This window comes from Canis aureus, chromosome 1 (genome assembly GCF_053574225.1).
Source record: "Canis aureus isolate CA01 chromosome 1, VMU_Caureus_v.1.0, whole genome shotgun sequence".
Lineage (NCBI taxonomy): Eukaryota > Metazoa > Chordata > Mammalia > Carnivora > Canidae > Canis > Canis aureus.
Window position 1 is genome coordinate 65,196,761 of NC_135611.1, and position 15,908 is coordinate 65,212,668.

The window sequence follows — 15,908 nt, forward strand, 5'->3', positions numbered from 1 at the left end:
AACAGTGGTACGTACTACGTGGCTTTTATCCTCCTGCAAAAAATCCACAAGGTAATTTGTGGATCAGGATATTTCTAAGGGTGTTTGGGGATTTCTGTGGTGGTAGTGCTGCAGAACGGCCTCCAAATCTTCGTGGCTTAGAACCACAATTATTTATTTCACATTCATAAATCTGCCCATAGCCTGCGGTTTGGCCGCTCCGGGTTGGGTTGGGTGGGGGGGCCCGGGCTCCAAAGTGCAGGTAGGAGCTCAGGCCTGTTCCACGTGTCTCCATCCTGGGACCCGGCCAAAGACGGGGGATCGGCACCTGGAGCAGGCTCATCGGGTGGAGGGCAGAAGCTGGCCAGGCCTCTCAGAGCCTCCGGGTGAACTGGGCACCCCGTTTGTCCTCAGCCTCCTGGTCCCAACTGGCCACAAGGCCAAGCGTTGGAGGTGCGTACTCTGTGTCGTGGCACGGAGCATGAGACGGCCAGCCGCCTGCAGCCCAGGGCATGACCCCGGGGTACTGGGATCCAGTCCTGCGTTGGGCTCCCTGCATGGAGCCTGCTTCTCCCTCGGGCTGTGTCTCTGCCTCCCTCTCTCTCTCTCTCTCTCTCTCTCTCATGGATAAATAAATAAATAAACTCTTAAAAAAATTAAAAAAAAAAAACGTATTTAAACCATAAACTTGGTTTCTTAACCCAATCTCTTGGAAAATTGTAGTTGAATTCACATATATATATATTTTTTAACACGAAGAGGTCCTAGACCTTCACAATGCTGATTTAATTTTGTGTTCTACAGATTGCCTGTGCCTTCGACACTTTCCATTATGCCTTTTTCCCGAACCCGTATCTGCGGATTTACCACATTTTGGATCCTACCAACCAACACACTACATGTCCTCTCCGTCTACGTCAGACCTACAATCATAGTCCTCTTGAGCATCTGAGAGGGAACATGTTCCATAAGGGTGAAAGTGTTCTGGTTTAGGGCACAATGGCTGATGGTGCACAGTGTCGAAACACAACCATGCGTGGTTGTTTTCAGTGTTGTCTCGCTTCAGGCCCCTTTCCTAACAACACTGGCTCATGTGACCTGCCCCTTTTCTTGTCGTTAACACTTTTCTGTGCGGAAACACATTTTATTAGTCATTGATTATTTTGGTCCTATCCCTATTTTCTGATTGTTTTATTTATGTTAATTTTACCTCCTCGTCAAAAATCAAAGGTTTCTTAGAGCCTGTTGGGTCCTTTTGGTAGTCATAGGTTTTAGATGAATAGTATAGTGGTAGGAATAAGACATGTTTTTAGTAAATGCTTATTGAATTGAAGAGATTGCTAATGAATAGGTGACAAAGCACTGTTTCGAAGTAAGTGCAAATTATTTATTGCGTCTTGTACTCTCCGTATAAATAATTGTGCTGAAGGCACATTAAAAAGAGTGATAATTCAATTTTTTAGTTTGTATTTTTACAACTATGCACATAGTCCGGGGTATTTCAAAAACGCATTCAGTTGCAGATACTATCCTTAAGGATGAAGAAGCTGGTCGCCTTTTCCTTAGTGAAATGGTTTACCTTGTAGAGTGAACTTCTCTGGCCCTTGATTGCCTCAAAAGACACTCAAATTGCATTGTTGAAAAACTAGTGTTTGAAGCCCATAAACTGTACGTTCTTTGTAAAGGCATTGCATTTATGACCTCTTTTTATCCATAACGTTTTACTCGTTTTGTTTGCATCAGTCACCTCTAATTCAGATCTACCAACAGACACCTCCCACTAAGTGATCATCATAACAACAATAATAAGTTAGTAATAGTAACTGCTGCTCACACTTATTTCTGTCCTAAAATTGAAGGAATTGGGGCCTGGTGTAAGACCACAACCTTAGCAGTGACAGCATTTGCTGTGAGCACAGGGAGCTGGCACAGCCATTCCCTTTGGCACCTATTATCTGAAGGCCTTGGGGAAGGACCTTCAGTTCTGAACTAGTAGAGAGACTCCAAAGAGTGTGGAGCTTATACCTTTTGGGCCAAGGCCAGAAGAGGTCTGCAAGCAATTGATCAATCAATTAAAAAAAAATCAAAAGGCCAGAGATCCTAAGATTTTAGCAATAGGTCTGATAAAATAAAAATGCATTCCAGAAGTAATTGAGGACAAACTTTTGTTCCCATGTCACCTGTTCCTTTGTTGATGCTCTTTGGTGCCTTCCAGCTTTAGATTCATCTCAGAGACCGTCTAGGGGCGATCTTGCAGTGCTAGAGCCACAGCCGGGGGTGTCCCCACAAACCACTTCTGTGAGTGATGTGGGCATCAGATTTTTCCCCACTCTTGTGAAAGACAATCATGTGCATGTAGCAGACACCCAATACATAGTGGTTGATGGTAAAAAAGAGGAAGTTTTCCCTATGTATGAGAGATGAGGTTGCCAGAGTAGTCTCTCCTCTGTTTTCACTGCCTCTAATAACTTTCTATATGACCTTCTGCGTATTTTTCTCCTCTGATCTGTCTCTGTGCACTCGTGGAAAACTTTATGACACGGAATGCTTTTATTCTTATGAATATTAATGAGAGAATGCATGCAGTACATTAACAGCCTCTGGTAGAATTTTTATAGAATCATGATTTTTAGTTCTAAAAAGAACCTATGATTTTAGTCTCTAGGGAAAAAAAGGACTCATAACTTTATAAAGAGATGTTATTTTGAAAAGATGAAGGGACGCCTGGGGGGTGCTCAGCGGTTGAGCGTCTGCCTTCAGCTCAGGGCGTGACCCCGAGGTCCTGGGATCGAGTCCCACATGGGGCTCCCTGCAGGGAGCCTGCTTCTCCCTCTGCCTGTGTCTCTGCTTCTGTCTCTGTGTCTCTCATGGATACATAAATAAATACAATCTTAAAAAAAAAAAAAGATTCCATTTTCTGATTCTGATTCTCTGTCTTTACTAATTATCAGTGGAAAAATAACTGGATTGGCAGATGATATTTCACAACAACAGAAACAAAAGATGGCCAACTAAGAAATATTTCTGGTGTATTCAAAGTTATACCATTACTTCTGTTCTGAAGACTTCAGAGAGAATTCATTTAGTTTAGGGAATTAATGGTTAGCTCTTTGAAAGCCTGACTTTTTAGGCAGTGAGTATTTATTTGAATGCAAGGCCAAGTTCACTGCCACTCATTTGTTAATGAATAGTAGTGAGGAGCCTAAATCCCCTTCAGGACTTAGGTCCTAAAAGACAGTTGGGCAAAAAGCTGGTGTTCACACTCTTGTTTTTTTTTTAATGGTGGGTAAATGCAGAGAGAACCAGGCAGTTGAAGTGAAAATTCTGTGCAGAGATCTAGCCTCGCATTAGAGGCCATTTGTAGTGGGTTTGACCTTGGCACCAGGTAAGGGCTGATTATTCTGGCTCTCACTCTTCTGGTTGTTTGACCTTGATTAAGTTCTTTAACCTTTCTGAACTTCAGATTCTTTATCTGAAAAGGATTAAGAGTATTAACTCCCTCAGTGGGTCAGAAAGATTAAACAGTGTAACAGCATCGAACCAAAAACTTGGTGCATGTGGTTAATGTTCAGTAAAGGTTCAACTGTAGCTGATGGCTCTCTGCTTTATATTTACTGGAGCTGCCTAGCCTCAGTTCATTTATTTTTATTTATTTGTTTTTTTAAGATTTTATTTATTCATGAGAGACAGAGAGAGAGTGAGGCAGAGACACAGGCAGAGGGAGAAGCAGGCTCCCTCTGGGGACTCTGACGTGGGACTGGATCCCAGGACCTTGGGATCATGACCTGAGCCCAAGGCAGACGCTCAACCACTGAGCCACACAGGCGTCCCCTGAATTTGTTTATTATATGATTTTTCTGTTTGGGGCAAATTTGAATCTAGCTCTTCAGGTGCTTTTGAAGGGAGGTATCATTTGCATGAATACTGGAACATTTGGGTTGGCTGCATAGAATTTTCTATTCCATGGGGCAGGAGACTCTAGAGATACCTCTTGGACACACTTAACCTCTTATAACAGCCCTTTGCAGGTAAGGAAGCCGAGGACTAGAAAAACCAGGTACATCGTCCAAAGTTACACACTTCGGCAATGCTAGAATCTGGATGTTAACCAGGCCGGGGTCCTGCTCCAGTGATGCCTTAATGACAGGGGTCACAGAGGTCAGGTGAAGGACAGCATCTTGCAGAGAACTTCTTGTGCATGGAGTTTATATAATCTCAGCTTTGAAAGAATTTTTGGAATTAATAATTTTTCATTACAGTTTTTAAAAATACTAGTTTACCCACAGAGCTTGACTTTCCTCTAGAATCATGCATGGTTCTCAATGAGTGTAATATCCGCCCCCCCACCAGGATGCAGTTTGTTTCTCACAGTTATTGGGGGGTGGCGAGGGTGGGCGGTGGGGAGGGACACACTCTTGGCATTTTGTTGGGAGGATGCAGAAGCATCGAATGCCCTGTATTGAGTGGGATGGTTCTGGACAACAAGGAATAGTCCCTGACACTCAGGAATTTTCTATCTGCTGTAGGACCTCTGTGAGTATTTATTGGGACATTTATAAAGAAAGGGTAGCTTTAAATTACCATGTTTAGAAATACCCGATTATTATTTACAGCACTAGTTTTTATTCTCATGTTCCCTGCACCCCCCCTCATTACCTACTCCCTCCTACCCCCTCAACCTCTGCTTTTCCATTTTCTGATACTTCTCGTTTGGAATGAAATCATTTCTGACCCCATTTCTCTGATAGCTAAACTTGCCCTATAGAAGAAGGTGCAAGGATCTGAGTATTTCATGACATCTTTCAGTGAACTTGTATCTGATAATTTACCTGTTGTAATCGCCCTTATAACCTCCTTTTCTCTTGGGTATTATACTGATTTCATAAATTTATGTGTATTGGTAGGTTATATCAGCTATGAACTTCATTTCAGTATTTTAAGGGGCACGTTATGGAATATATATTCATGTAGATGAGGGGTGTTGATCCCGAGAAGGTTGAGAAGTGCTGGTCTACAGCAGTCTCACGAAGTGGTGGTTGGGCTTGTGCTCAGTCTCTTCTGGAGACTAGGAAGCCACCCTATCTGCAGACGGCGCTTTGTATCTCCCTGTTCCTTATGTGGAGCCAAAACCCGTCTCCCTGCATATCTAACAGCTGGTCCTAGGTATTCTCCTCAAAGGTCTATAAATTCAAGCCTAAATCCATGACCAGGTCTGATCTTTCAGGTATTTGAAAATAGCTGTCAGTTCATTCCAACTTTCTTGAGGCTCACGCTGGCCAGCTCCTTTGACTACTATCTTAAAAATTAGTTTTATGTCACTTAACCATCCTGGTTGCTCCACTTTCCTTTTATTTCTCCTATAGTGTAAGAGCTAAAGTTAGATGCAGTCATCTTGATCTATCCTCATCCTTGAGAAGGGTGACACAGACCATCATAATCTTTTTTTTTTTTTCTGGGCTGATTATTAACTGGATTTTTTGTTTTTTGTTTTGTTTTGTTTTTGGAAGGAAGGGTCGTGGAATGTCACGACAGGGGATGTGGAGCTTAGGCTCCCTGAAACCTGCAGGTGTCGAAAGCTGCAGGTGTCCTATTCATTTGTGCTGATGCTAAGTTCTGCCCCTCTCATTCCTCAGCTCCTCACCCAGATGCCAAACTGCAGGGTCCTAGGGGGTTCGTTCCAAACCTTCCTACAGCTACGCTGAGGTCTGTTGGGATCCAATTGCTATCATCGGGAGGTTATTAATCCCTCTTCCGAAAGTCTAATGAGGAGGTCCCTATTTTCATTCAAGTCAGTGGTAAATTTGCCGCTGAGGACAGGAGCTGAGAACAAATACTGCGTTAGGCTGTTAGCACCCTCCCTCCTGCTGAAGATGGGCGTCAGCTCCCGGCTCTGGGGTCAGGTCAGTCGGTCGTCCCCTCATCCCTTGGGCACAGTGGCTCAGCGCCTTTCCTTCCCCACGGACCTAGAAGCATCCAGCCCCAACCAGCGCACATTTCTCTATCTTATCTGTAAGCAGATCGAGAGAATCGGTCCAGATGCTCCCCCCCCCCTTTCATGGCCCGGCTCTTCCTTGACTCTCCTTCCCTTCCCAGCACTTGGTGGCTCCCCTCGGTGCTCTGCCCACGTGGGGACCTGCCGCGTGGCCTCCGAGCTGATGGGCCGCGAGTGCTGCCGCAGCTCCCACCTGCACCGAGGGCGCTCAAGGAGGCCTCAGGAAAGGGCCTGTGGCCTCTGATCGGTCCGCGAGATGGCCCGGGTCCCCTAGGGCCTCCGTCCCGGGTTTCGGTGCCCCTTCTTCCACGTCCCGGCCAAACTGCCTGCTGCGACCTGTCTAGAGTTTTGCGGGGGATCTGTGTGATGGTCTGCAGTGTGTGATTTACACAATCCCTTTTCTAACTTTTTTTTTTTAAAGATTGATTTATTTATTCATGGGAGATAGAGGCCGAGATACAGGCAGAGGGAGAAGTAGGCTCCACGCAGGGAGCCCCATGTGGGATTCGATCCCGGGTCTCCAGGATCACGCCCTGGGCCGAAGGTGGTGCTAAGCCGCTGAGCCCCCCAGGGATCCCCAAGTACACTCTTTTCTAACTTTTGATGGAAATGAAAATGTATTTGCCCATTGCCAGGCTGCTGGCACTTTCCACATCTTTGATAATTCCTGACCCCGCCAGTGACTTTTTAGGAATCTCATTTGCACACTCTCTTCTTAGATGGAATTTATAAAATGATCTAGTGAGCCCAGAGATGGGTCTTCATTTAAAGTATCTGGGGGCGGGCCCCTGGGGGGCTCAGCAGTGGAGCGCCTGCCTTGGGCTCAGGGCGTGACCCTGGGGTCCTGGGATCGAGTCCCACATCGGGTTCCCCGCAGGGAGCTTGCTTCTCCCTCTGCCTGTGTCTCTGCCTCTCTTGTGTGTCTCATGAATAAATAAATCTTTAAAAAAATAAAAGTATCTAGGAGCTTTGATGAAATCTCTCTACCTCTCCCTTTTTTTCTTTATAAGTAAATTCTACTACACCCAGTGTGGGGCTCGAACCCAGGACCCCAAGATGGAGAGTTGTGTGCTGTGCTGCCTGAGCCAGCCAGGCGCCCATTTCCAAACTTGTCTTGCATGAAACTCGCATTTGTATGATTCTTTTCAGCTCTGATTCCAGGTTCCTCAGTGAGGAGTAGTGGAATACGAGCTGATGAGTTCTCCATTCCTTTTGCCATCCACCTCCTTCGTCCCATTTTCCTAAGTAGCAGAGACCATTGGCCTCCCCTGGATCGTCACCTTGACTCAGGCATAGCTTTTTAGCTCTTGGTTCTGTTCTGAGTTCTCTTTTATGTCGTTTTGGTTTAGTGACACACACTTATCTACGTGGGGGCATTATCTCCTGGTTGCTCCCCGACACGTCTGTGGTGCCCTTTCGTCTCTGTTGCTGTGTCTTTCTTGCCAGGTTTCTTGCCAAAGAGAGTATTCATATTCAGACCTTGGTTACTGCTGAAATTCGAATATCCTTCCTTTGTTTAGATGACAGTGTGGCTTTGAGAAACACTGACCACCTCTTCTATTTCTGTACAGGTGTAGGTATTTTCGAGGAGGAAATGTCTGCATGGAAAGGTACAGTTTGGTGTGTCCCCTAAGCGGCCAAACGTAGTGTGACCAAGCCTTGAAGCATGTTTTTGTCATAATTTCATTTGTATAATAGGAAACATGTTGTTGGGAAAACAGCTGATGGACATCATAGGCACACGGGTGTTTTTCTAGTCTGCACTGGTGGTAGATGTGAATCCGGAAAGCCGTCCCGGGCCGTGTGGGCCCCGCTGGCTGGCTGTACCTCGGGAGCCGCCTGTAGCTCGGTGCTTGAATTCTTTCCGAGGCGCCCTTGGTCTCAAGCAAGGAGCACTTTGCAGGTAATAACAGTAAATATTTTGTCTTCAGCACAGTGCTTGCAAGGTAAGGATTTTGTAGGTGCCTTTTTTTATTTGCATAATGAACTGAATTTAGGTTTAAATTGACTATCCCGATTTAAGATCACAAAAAAAGAAATATTTAGAAGATTCATCTTGTGTTTCCCTCATGAAATTCTTTTTGGTCTGTAATATGTTGTAAATGGAGGAGGCTCTTGTAATTCAGTGTTTGGATGAGTCTAGAGTTTATTGATGTGAAGAAAAGTCAACATTAAATGCAAGAAGGGCTTTTAAGAAGCCCATTATAACCACTTATAATGGAAAATGTAGTTCCCATTAGAGATTGATTTAAGGAGCTGTGGTTCTTCAGTGAAGCATGGAGGCTGCTGTGTGGTGCTCTGTGCAAATCATTTTTATAGCATCCTTTTCTGCTCTCTTCCTGGTTGACCTGTTGGCGTGTCTAGATCTGAAAGGACTGCGTATGTCTTGTTTAAGGAATATAAAAATTCCCAGAAATTTAAAAGAAATCAAAGATTAGTATATTTTTATCAAATAGAATTTTTTTTTTTAAAAAAAGCTTTGTAAGTTCTAAACAGACACAGCGGCACCAGATGTCAGTTCTTGGATCATTTCATCTTTTTCTCTTGCACTTATTTTTGTCAATATTTTTCTACCAGAACCAAATATTAGTTTCTGGCTCAGCTTGCAATATAAAAATTTTCCAATTAGATTGTTATGACTTCATTTTTATTCATGAGGAGAAATCTAATAAACAGGGATCATCACATATGGTGGCATGCAGGAGAGGAACTTTAAAATAAACCACCTGGTTCAGAGCAGGGATTCTCATCTTTCTGGAGTCTGAGAGAGAGACTGGTTTGCATCTATACCTCTCACTCCTGGGTTGGTTGGTTATTTCATTCCTTTCCTTTCCCCTTCCCCTTCCTATCCTTTCCTTTCTTCTTTCCCTCTAAGTAATTCTTAATTGGGGGGAGGGGGAATGGGAATTCTGGGATTTCTATCGGTCTGCCATATAATTGACCTTACCCCAAGCCTGGATTAATTCTTCACTTAGCTTTTATGTGGATTTACTGCCTAGTTCTGTGTTAGGTATTTAGGGAAGTAAAAGGAAATTGTGAAGCATGGTGGTTTTTTACTTGAAGGAGGTTTTGGGTGGTTTGTGGCAGAGGAGGCTAAGTGGAGCAGCGTTGTCACCCAGCGAATGATGAAGGGCCTCATGGTAGGTATTAAGCTGAAATAAGTTCCTAAGGAAGAGAGAGAAGAGCACCAAGTGGCCAGGGAAGGCTTCAGGGCACAACCGGGCCTCGTGCTAGACCCAAGCTTCAAGTGTGGGGAAAGGGTAAGGATTTAGGATGCAGAGTCAGGGGGGAGAGGAGGTGGTGAAGGGACCCCGTGGGTTCGGCCCACACTGTGAGACTAAGCTCAGGACGGTCGGACAGCACTCTTTTCTTTTCCCTCCTCCTTTCATCACCTGACTTCTTGAATGACTGTTCCTTCCTTGAGGCCAGGCTTCCACCCTGCCGCTGTGCTGGCGCAGTCCTGCTGGAGGGCTCTGCCCCCCAACCCCCAGTGCCACCCCCCCAACTGTGTTCCTTCTAACCTGTGGAATCTGCGCGGAGGCTCAGACATGGTTGGTTCTAGACTGCTTTTCTCACTCATTTCCAGATATTTCTGGCTCCAAAGGTTATTAAAAGACATTGAATTGTACGCCTAACCGGATTTATTTATTTTTATTTTTTTAAACATTTTATTTATTTGAGAGAGAGAAAGAGAGAGAGGGAGGCAGAGACACAGGCAGAAGGAGAAGCAGGCTCCATGCAGGGAGCCCAATGCGGGACTTGATCCCAGGACCCCAGGGTCAGGCCCTGGGCTGAGGGCGGCGCTAAGCCGGTGAGCCACCCGGCTGCCCCCCAAACCAGATTTAAATCCGTGTTCCACCACAGCGGGTGCTGTTGAACTAGGGCAATCAGTATCTCTCAGCCTCTGTTTAGTGGAAATAAGGAGACTGACTGCCGGTATGGTTGGGAGGATGGAAAGAGCTAATGTGTGGATCACGGGTTGAAGCCAATAACGTCTGGTAGGCAGGGTTCTGATTGGATCTCTTTTCTTATCTGGTAGCTACTCTGTCCTTCTTGCCTGAACGTGACTTGGTTTTCTTTTTTTTTTTCTATCCACATGTGTGTGCCCAGCTGATCCCTCTTTCTGGAATCTTCTCTCTCTTTACCTACTGAAATCCCCTCTGCCCTGAAAGACTTACTTTCTATCACCTCCATCAAAATTGAACTTTGTGTCTTCCGTCGTCTTACTCTCTTTCTTTGGATAACACCAAGATTCCACCTTCATTTTAGTGTGCACATCTTATTTTCCCTCCTGGTTGATCAAGTCCTTGAGCACAGGGTGCATGTCAGGGGCATGGAGGCCAAGCGGTCAGAGTTCAGGCTGTGCCCCGATGCTTCCACGGAGGGCTCCATTTTCTTTTCTTTTCTTTCTTTTCTTTTCTTTTCTTTTCTTTTCTTTTCTTTTCTTTTCTTTTCTTTTCTTTTCTCTTCTCTTCTCTTCTCTTCTCTTCTCTTCTCTTCTCTTCTCTTCTCTTCTCTTCTCTTCTCTTCTCTTCTCTTCTCTTCTCTTTCTTTTCTTTTCTTTTCTTTTCTTAATCACAACCATATGCTGCTAATTGCTAAATTGTTTCCCCAGCCCTCACCACCCTCACGTGCTTTACACGTAGTCAAGCATCTGGTGAAGGTCTCGGGTGACTGTCTCCCGGGCACCTCAAGGGCCACGTGTCTAGAAACTGCTCTGCCGTCTGTTTCTGCGCCCCCGGCCCGCCCCGGCCTGCCCCCTCCACGTCACCGTCTGCCCAGCCCCCGAAGCAGAAGCTTGGAGGACACTCCTCACCTGGCCTCTCTGCTGTTGTCCACGCTGAATGAGCCACCAGATCTTGACTAATTCGCCTCCTAACTATTTCTCGAGCTCCTCGCCCTCCTTCTGTGTTGGCTGCTGCTGCCCACGCCTGGGCCCTCCTCCCTGAACTGGTTCTACTGTAACTTCTGCCGACGGCCGCCTTCCCGCTGCTTGTCCGCAGGCCTCCAGTCCACGCTGCCGGTGTGGCTGAATCACAGCCCCGCACGCAGGGCGCCTGGGTGACCTCCCCTGGCGTAGCTCAGGGAGGAGAAGATGGCGTGACCTCCCGCTGACCGCGGAGGCGAGGTCTGTGGCGAGGCCAGCACTGCTGCTCGGCGATGTCTGACAGGGGAGCAGTGGGCAGCACGTGAGGCATGGCTGGGATTAAGCTCAGGCTCTTCGGAGTGACATACGAGGCCTGCATGACCCTAATCCTGCCCGTGTCTTCGTCCTCACCCTCACCATGGCCCTGCTTCGTTGGCATTCAGGCCTGCAGCGGCAGAGAAGCATTGTGTCCTCTTGTGTTGCTCACGCTAGCCCTGCTTCCGTGTACCCTTTAAGTAGGGAACCCACACTCACCCTTCAAATCGTGGGGAGCCCGTGGGGTGGGCCCTGCATGAAACTGGGTGGTTCTTCCTCTGGGCTCTCGAGGCGTCTGTCCCTCCTCCGTAGCAGTCAGTATCCCACTGACCTGAAATCCTAAGCGTCTCCCTTGTAAGACAGTAAGCTCTATTAGGGTAAATATATTACCCTATGGCTTCTTTGTCTTTGGTACCTTCCATGGAATATGTATTGTGAATTAAATTGTCCGTTGAAGAGGCGCTGGCTGCCTTAGTCAGTGGAGCATGTGGCTCTTGACCTTGGGGTTGTGGATTCAAGCCCCACATTGGGTGTAGAGATTACTTAAAAATTAAATCCTTTAAAAAATTGTTCGTGGAATTGAATTCGGAAATAATTTTGATTGATGAACATTCTTTGCCTTTGCTTTGATACCCCTCGGGATGAGAGGATGCAGTTTAGGGCTACCTAATGCCTTGCAGAAAATATAGGTTAGTGAATCAGGCAGGAAGTAGACATTGGAAATTTTTGAGCAGGGGAGTGGCATGATGAAAGTGGTATTTAAGGAAGATTGATCTGGAGACAGCCTTTTATTACAGGTTTAAGCTGCTCCTGGGAAGCATAGGTAAGGGTAGCAGGGTGGAGAGAGGGAGACGCAGAGGCAAGCGTTTAAAGCCATTTTGAGGACTAGCTTCCTGAGGCTTTGTACTTTCATTTCCACATTTGCTCAAGTGGGATGTAGTCACTGGCATGTTTCCGAAAATAAAGTAGAACACTGATGTTATTTTTAAAGAAAGAACATTCTTGTAAAACACCTAAGTGATCCATTTTTCATAATTATGTATGAGACATGTTCACCATTAATTACGTGTAAAAAATGATAAGTTCATAAATTGAAAAAAAATAATTAGCTTCTGCATAGGCAGCCTAAAAATCTTTAAAAATCAGTGATTTCCATTTTAGTACATTTTGTAATAGTTAATTGCGAGGAAAATACTTCAGTTAATTTTTTCCAGCCACCTTTTGTTTTGGCTTAACAGCTTCATCATCATTGTAGGTATTTTTATTTCCCCCATAGACCTTTGCATTTTATGTATCACTCATGGGACTGCGTTTACTGGCTAAAGTTTATCTTCCCTTTGTGATGGGCCGTGTAGCTCCACTCTGCTTTATTCTTCATCTTGGCTGTTATAAACTTCTTAATTTACAATCCTTTTTTTTTTTTATTGTAGGGTTATGACTCATTGATTAAAAAGAAGGACTTTTCCAAATCCTTTGCATTTTGATTGTGTATTATGGATACCAAGGAAGAGAAGAAAGAACGGAAACAAAGTTATTTCGCTCGGTAAGCATTGCTTTACAAAATTATCGGTACTTGAAGAAAATGTTGGGGGGGGGGCTTTGTCCTCAAGTAGTTGGCGTTCTGTGTTTTGTGAGTGTTCATAAACAAAGCAGTTAGCCAGTAGAAACTAAATATACTTTGTTTTCATCCTTTTTCTTGCTCGCAGCAGAGGAAAAACATTTGGTTCTTGTCTTTCCAGCTTTGACAGTTCTCGCAGGCCCGAGCTGCTCAGGGGATCTAGCGCTGTCATTATGCACTGAACAGCATGTTGCTTGGGAGCTCACATTTAGCAACGTACATTGAATTTTGGGTCCTAAATGCTTATTTCCTGCTGCTCTGGTAGCTTACTTGTTGTAGCTATGACTAAAAAATCTAGGACGTATTTAAAGCCTATTACCTGTTGGGAGTCGGCTACTAAGAAGTATTTTTGTAGATGGAATGGATGAAAGTCTCCCGTTGGAGTTCATGTCATCATTAAAGCTGAACTCATCCAACATACATACAATTGTTGGTTTGTGAGTAGATGTAATCTAGTAGACGACTCGTTACTCTTTACAGATTTAACCATATATTGGGCAGCTACTCAGCATAATAAAGTGCGTGATATGCTAAAACACTTACCATTTTGATAGAATGTTTTCAAACTCAAAGTGAGAACACATAGGCCTAAAATGATCATTATGGTCTCCTAAATTGAAATATTTCTTAAGAACTGAATTCAGCCTCACCACATCCCCAGTCTGTGCTTGTTAAAGATGCTTTTCTTGTTTTCCAAATGTGAGCCTTGGAAGCTGAAAACCAGTGTTTTGTTAGTGTTTTTTAATCCAGAAACCAAACTAGGTTTTAGATTGTTAATAAGAAAAAGGAAGGAAATGAGCTTTTAAGGAACTACTATGTGTCAAGTTCTTTACTTATTTTATTTATTTTCACGATATACCTGCGTTTCCCACTATGTTACCAGTGAGATAAGAGTCAGTGCTTTGCCCATTTCATGCAGCCTCAGAGCCAGTATTGGAATATTGGCATGAGCTAGTTAAGTAATAGTAAACTATGAATAAGAGATTTTGGAAAGCAACAGTTAAATGAGTAATTGTCTGGCGACATTTTCCACTGGTTAAGACTACAGAGTAGCAAGACTGGAAGAAGAAATTAGGCATCGAATGGATGGAATATTAGAAAGAGGGCACTTAGAATAAATAAGAACTATATAGTGACCTTTTAAAAAGGTTTTATTTTGAGATAATTGTAGATTCACAAGTAGTTGTAGGATATATTTCAGAGCACTCTCCTCCACCCTTCATCCAGTTTCTCACAATGGCAGCACCTTATGTAACTCTCCTATGATGTTGACATTGATGCAGTCCACCAACCTTGTTCGTATTTTATCAGGCTTACGGTCACTCATCTCTGTATTCATGTGTATCTAGCTCTGTGGAATTCTGTCACATGTATAGATTTGTACATCTTGGTGTCGACCAAGATACAGATCAAACCCATCTCACGTGCTACTCTTTTGTAGCCACTTCCTTCCCTCTCCTTCCCTCCCCTGACAACCACTTGTCTGTTCTCAGTCTCTATACTGTGTCACTTCAAAAGTATTATATAAATGGAATCCTATAATATGTGACCTTTTGAGATTAGATTTTTTTCTCATTTAGTGTTTTAGCCCATTCAGACTGCTGTAGCAAAACACCGGGGACTAGGTGGCTTGTAAACCACAGAAATGTGTTTCTCAGGTCTGGAGCTTGCAAGCCCAAGACCAAGGTGCCAGCTTCTATTCCGGTTAGAAGCTGCTTCCTGGTTCTTATAAGGCCATCTTCTCACTCTAACCTCACATGGCAGAAGGGGCGAGGAGCTTTCTCATACCTCCTTTTTTATTTATTTATTTATTTATTTATTTTTTTAAGATTGTATTTAGGGCAGCCCCAGTGGCTCAGCAGTTTAGCGCCGCCTTTGGCCTAGGATGTGATCTTGGGGTCCCGGGATCGAGTCCCATGTCAGGCTCGCTGCACGGAGCCTGCTTCTCCCTCTGCCCATGTCTCTGCCTCTCTCTCTGTGTCTCTCATGAAAAAATAAATAAAATCTTAAAAAAAAAAATACTGTATTTATCTGACAGGGAGCACAAGCAGGGGAGTGGCAGGCAGAGGGAGAGGGAAAAGCAGGCTCCTCTCTGAGCAGGGAGCCCAACACGGGGCCCCATCCTAGGACCCTGGGACCATGACCCAAGCCGAAGGCAGACACTTAACCAACTGAGCCACCCAGGCGCCCCTCTCATAGCTGTTTTATAAGGGCACTGATCCCATTCTTGACGACTCTGCCCTTATGACTTTAGTCACCCCCCAAAGGCTCTACCATGGGTTTGAACATACGAATTTTAGGGGTACACAAACATTCAGACCATAGCACTTGAGATCTGTGCAAGATGTCACGTGTCTCAATACTTTGTTCTGATTTAGTGCTGAGTAGTATTCCATGGTTTGCCTATTTCACAATTTTCTTTCTTTTTTAAAAAATATTTTTTATTTATTTGATCATGGGAGACACAGAGAGAGAGAGGCACAGACACAGGCAGAGGGAGAAGCAGGCTCCATGCAGGGAGCCTGACGTGGGACTCGATCCCGGGACCCCAGGGTCACGACCCGAGCCAAAGGCAGATGCTCAACCACTGAGCCACCCAGGCACCCCTGTTTCAGTTTTCCAAGTATTCACCCACTGGAGGACACTTGGGTTATATCTAGTTTGGAGCTGTTACACATCAAGACACCGGGAGCATTTGTGTACAGGATGTTGTATAAATATGAGTCTTAAATTTTCCGAGATTAAACGCCCAAGAGTGGGAATTGCTGGGTCGGATGTTATGTGCACATAGAATTTCGTAAGGAACTGGGGTACCCCTTCCAGAGTGACCGTGCCGCTTCACGCGCCTTCCCGCCAGCCTTGCAAGAGTGCCCCACCAGCACGGGGTCACTTGACCTCTTGTCACTCCCTAATATTTTCGCCGTCCTGATCATTGTGGAGTGACACGTCACAGTGTGGTTTGCATGACCAGAGAAGCTGAGCCCCCTCGGGGGCTCGTTAGCCATCGTCCATCTGCAGGGCCTGCTCAGGTCTTCGGCCCATTTTCTTAGGCCGCGTCTTGAGGGTTCTCCATGCGCCCCAGATACCGGTCCTCTAACGGAAGGTTTGCAGCTGTTTTCTCCCTGTCGGCAACTCGT

The 15,908-nt window shown here is 45.0% G+C and overlaps 1 protein-coding gene across 2 annotated transcripts in view; it reads left to right on the forward strand.

Moving 5' to 3' along the window:
• NCOA7 (nuclear receptor coactivator 7) overlaps positions 1-15,908 on the forward strand; it is a 147,063-nt gene that overhangs the window by 11,344 nt on the left and 119,811 nt on the right. For both annotated transcript variants that reach the window (XM_077902382.1, XM_077902388.1), the window contains exon 2: positions 12,584-12,696. In XM_077902382.1, the coding sequence (XP_077758508.1) occupies positions 12,647-12,696 (50 nt within the window). In that variant the 5' untranslated portion in view covers positions 12,584-12,646. The remainder of the gene's footprint in view (positions 1-12,583; positions 12,697-15,908) is intronic.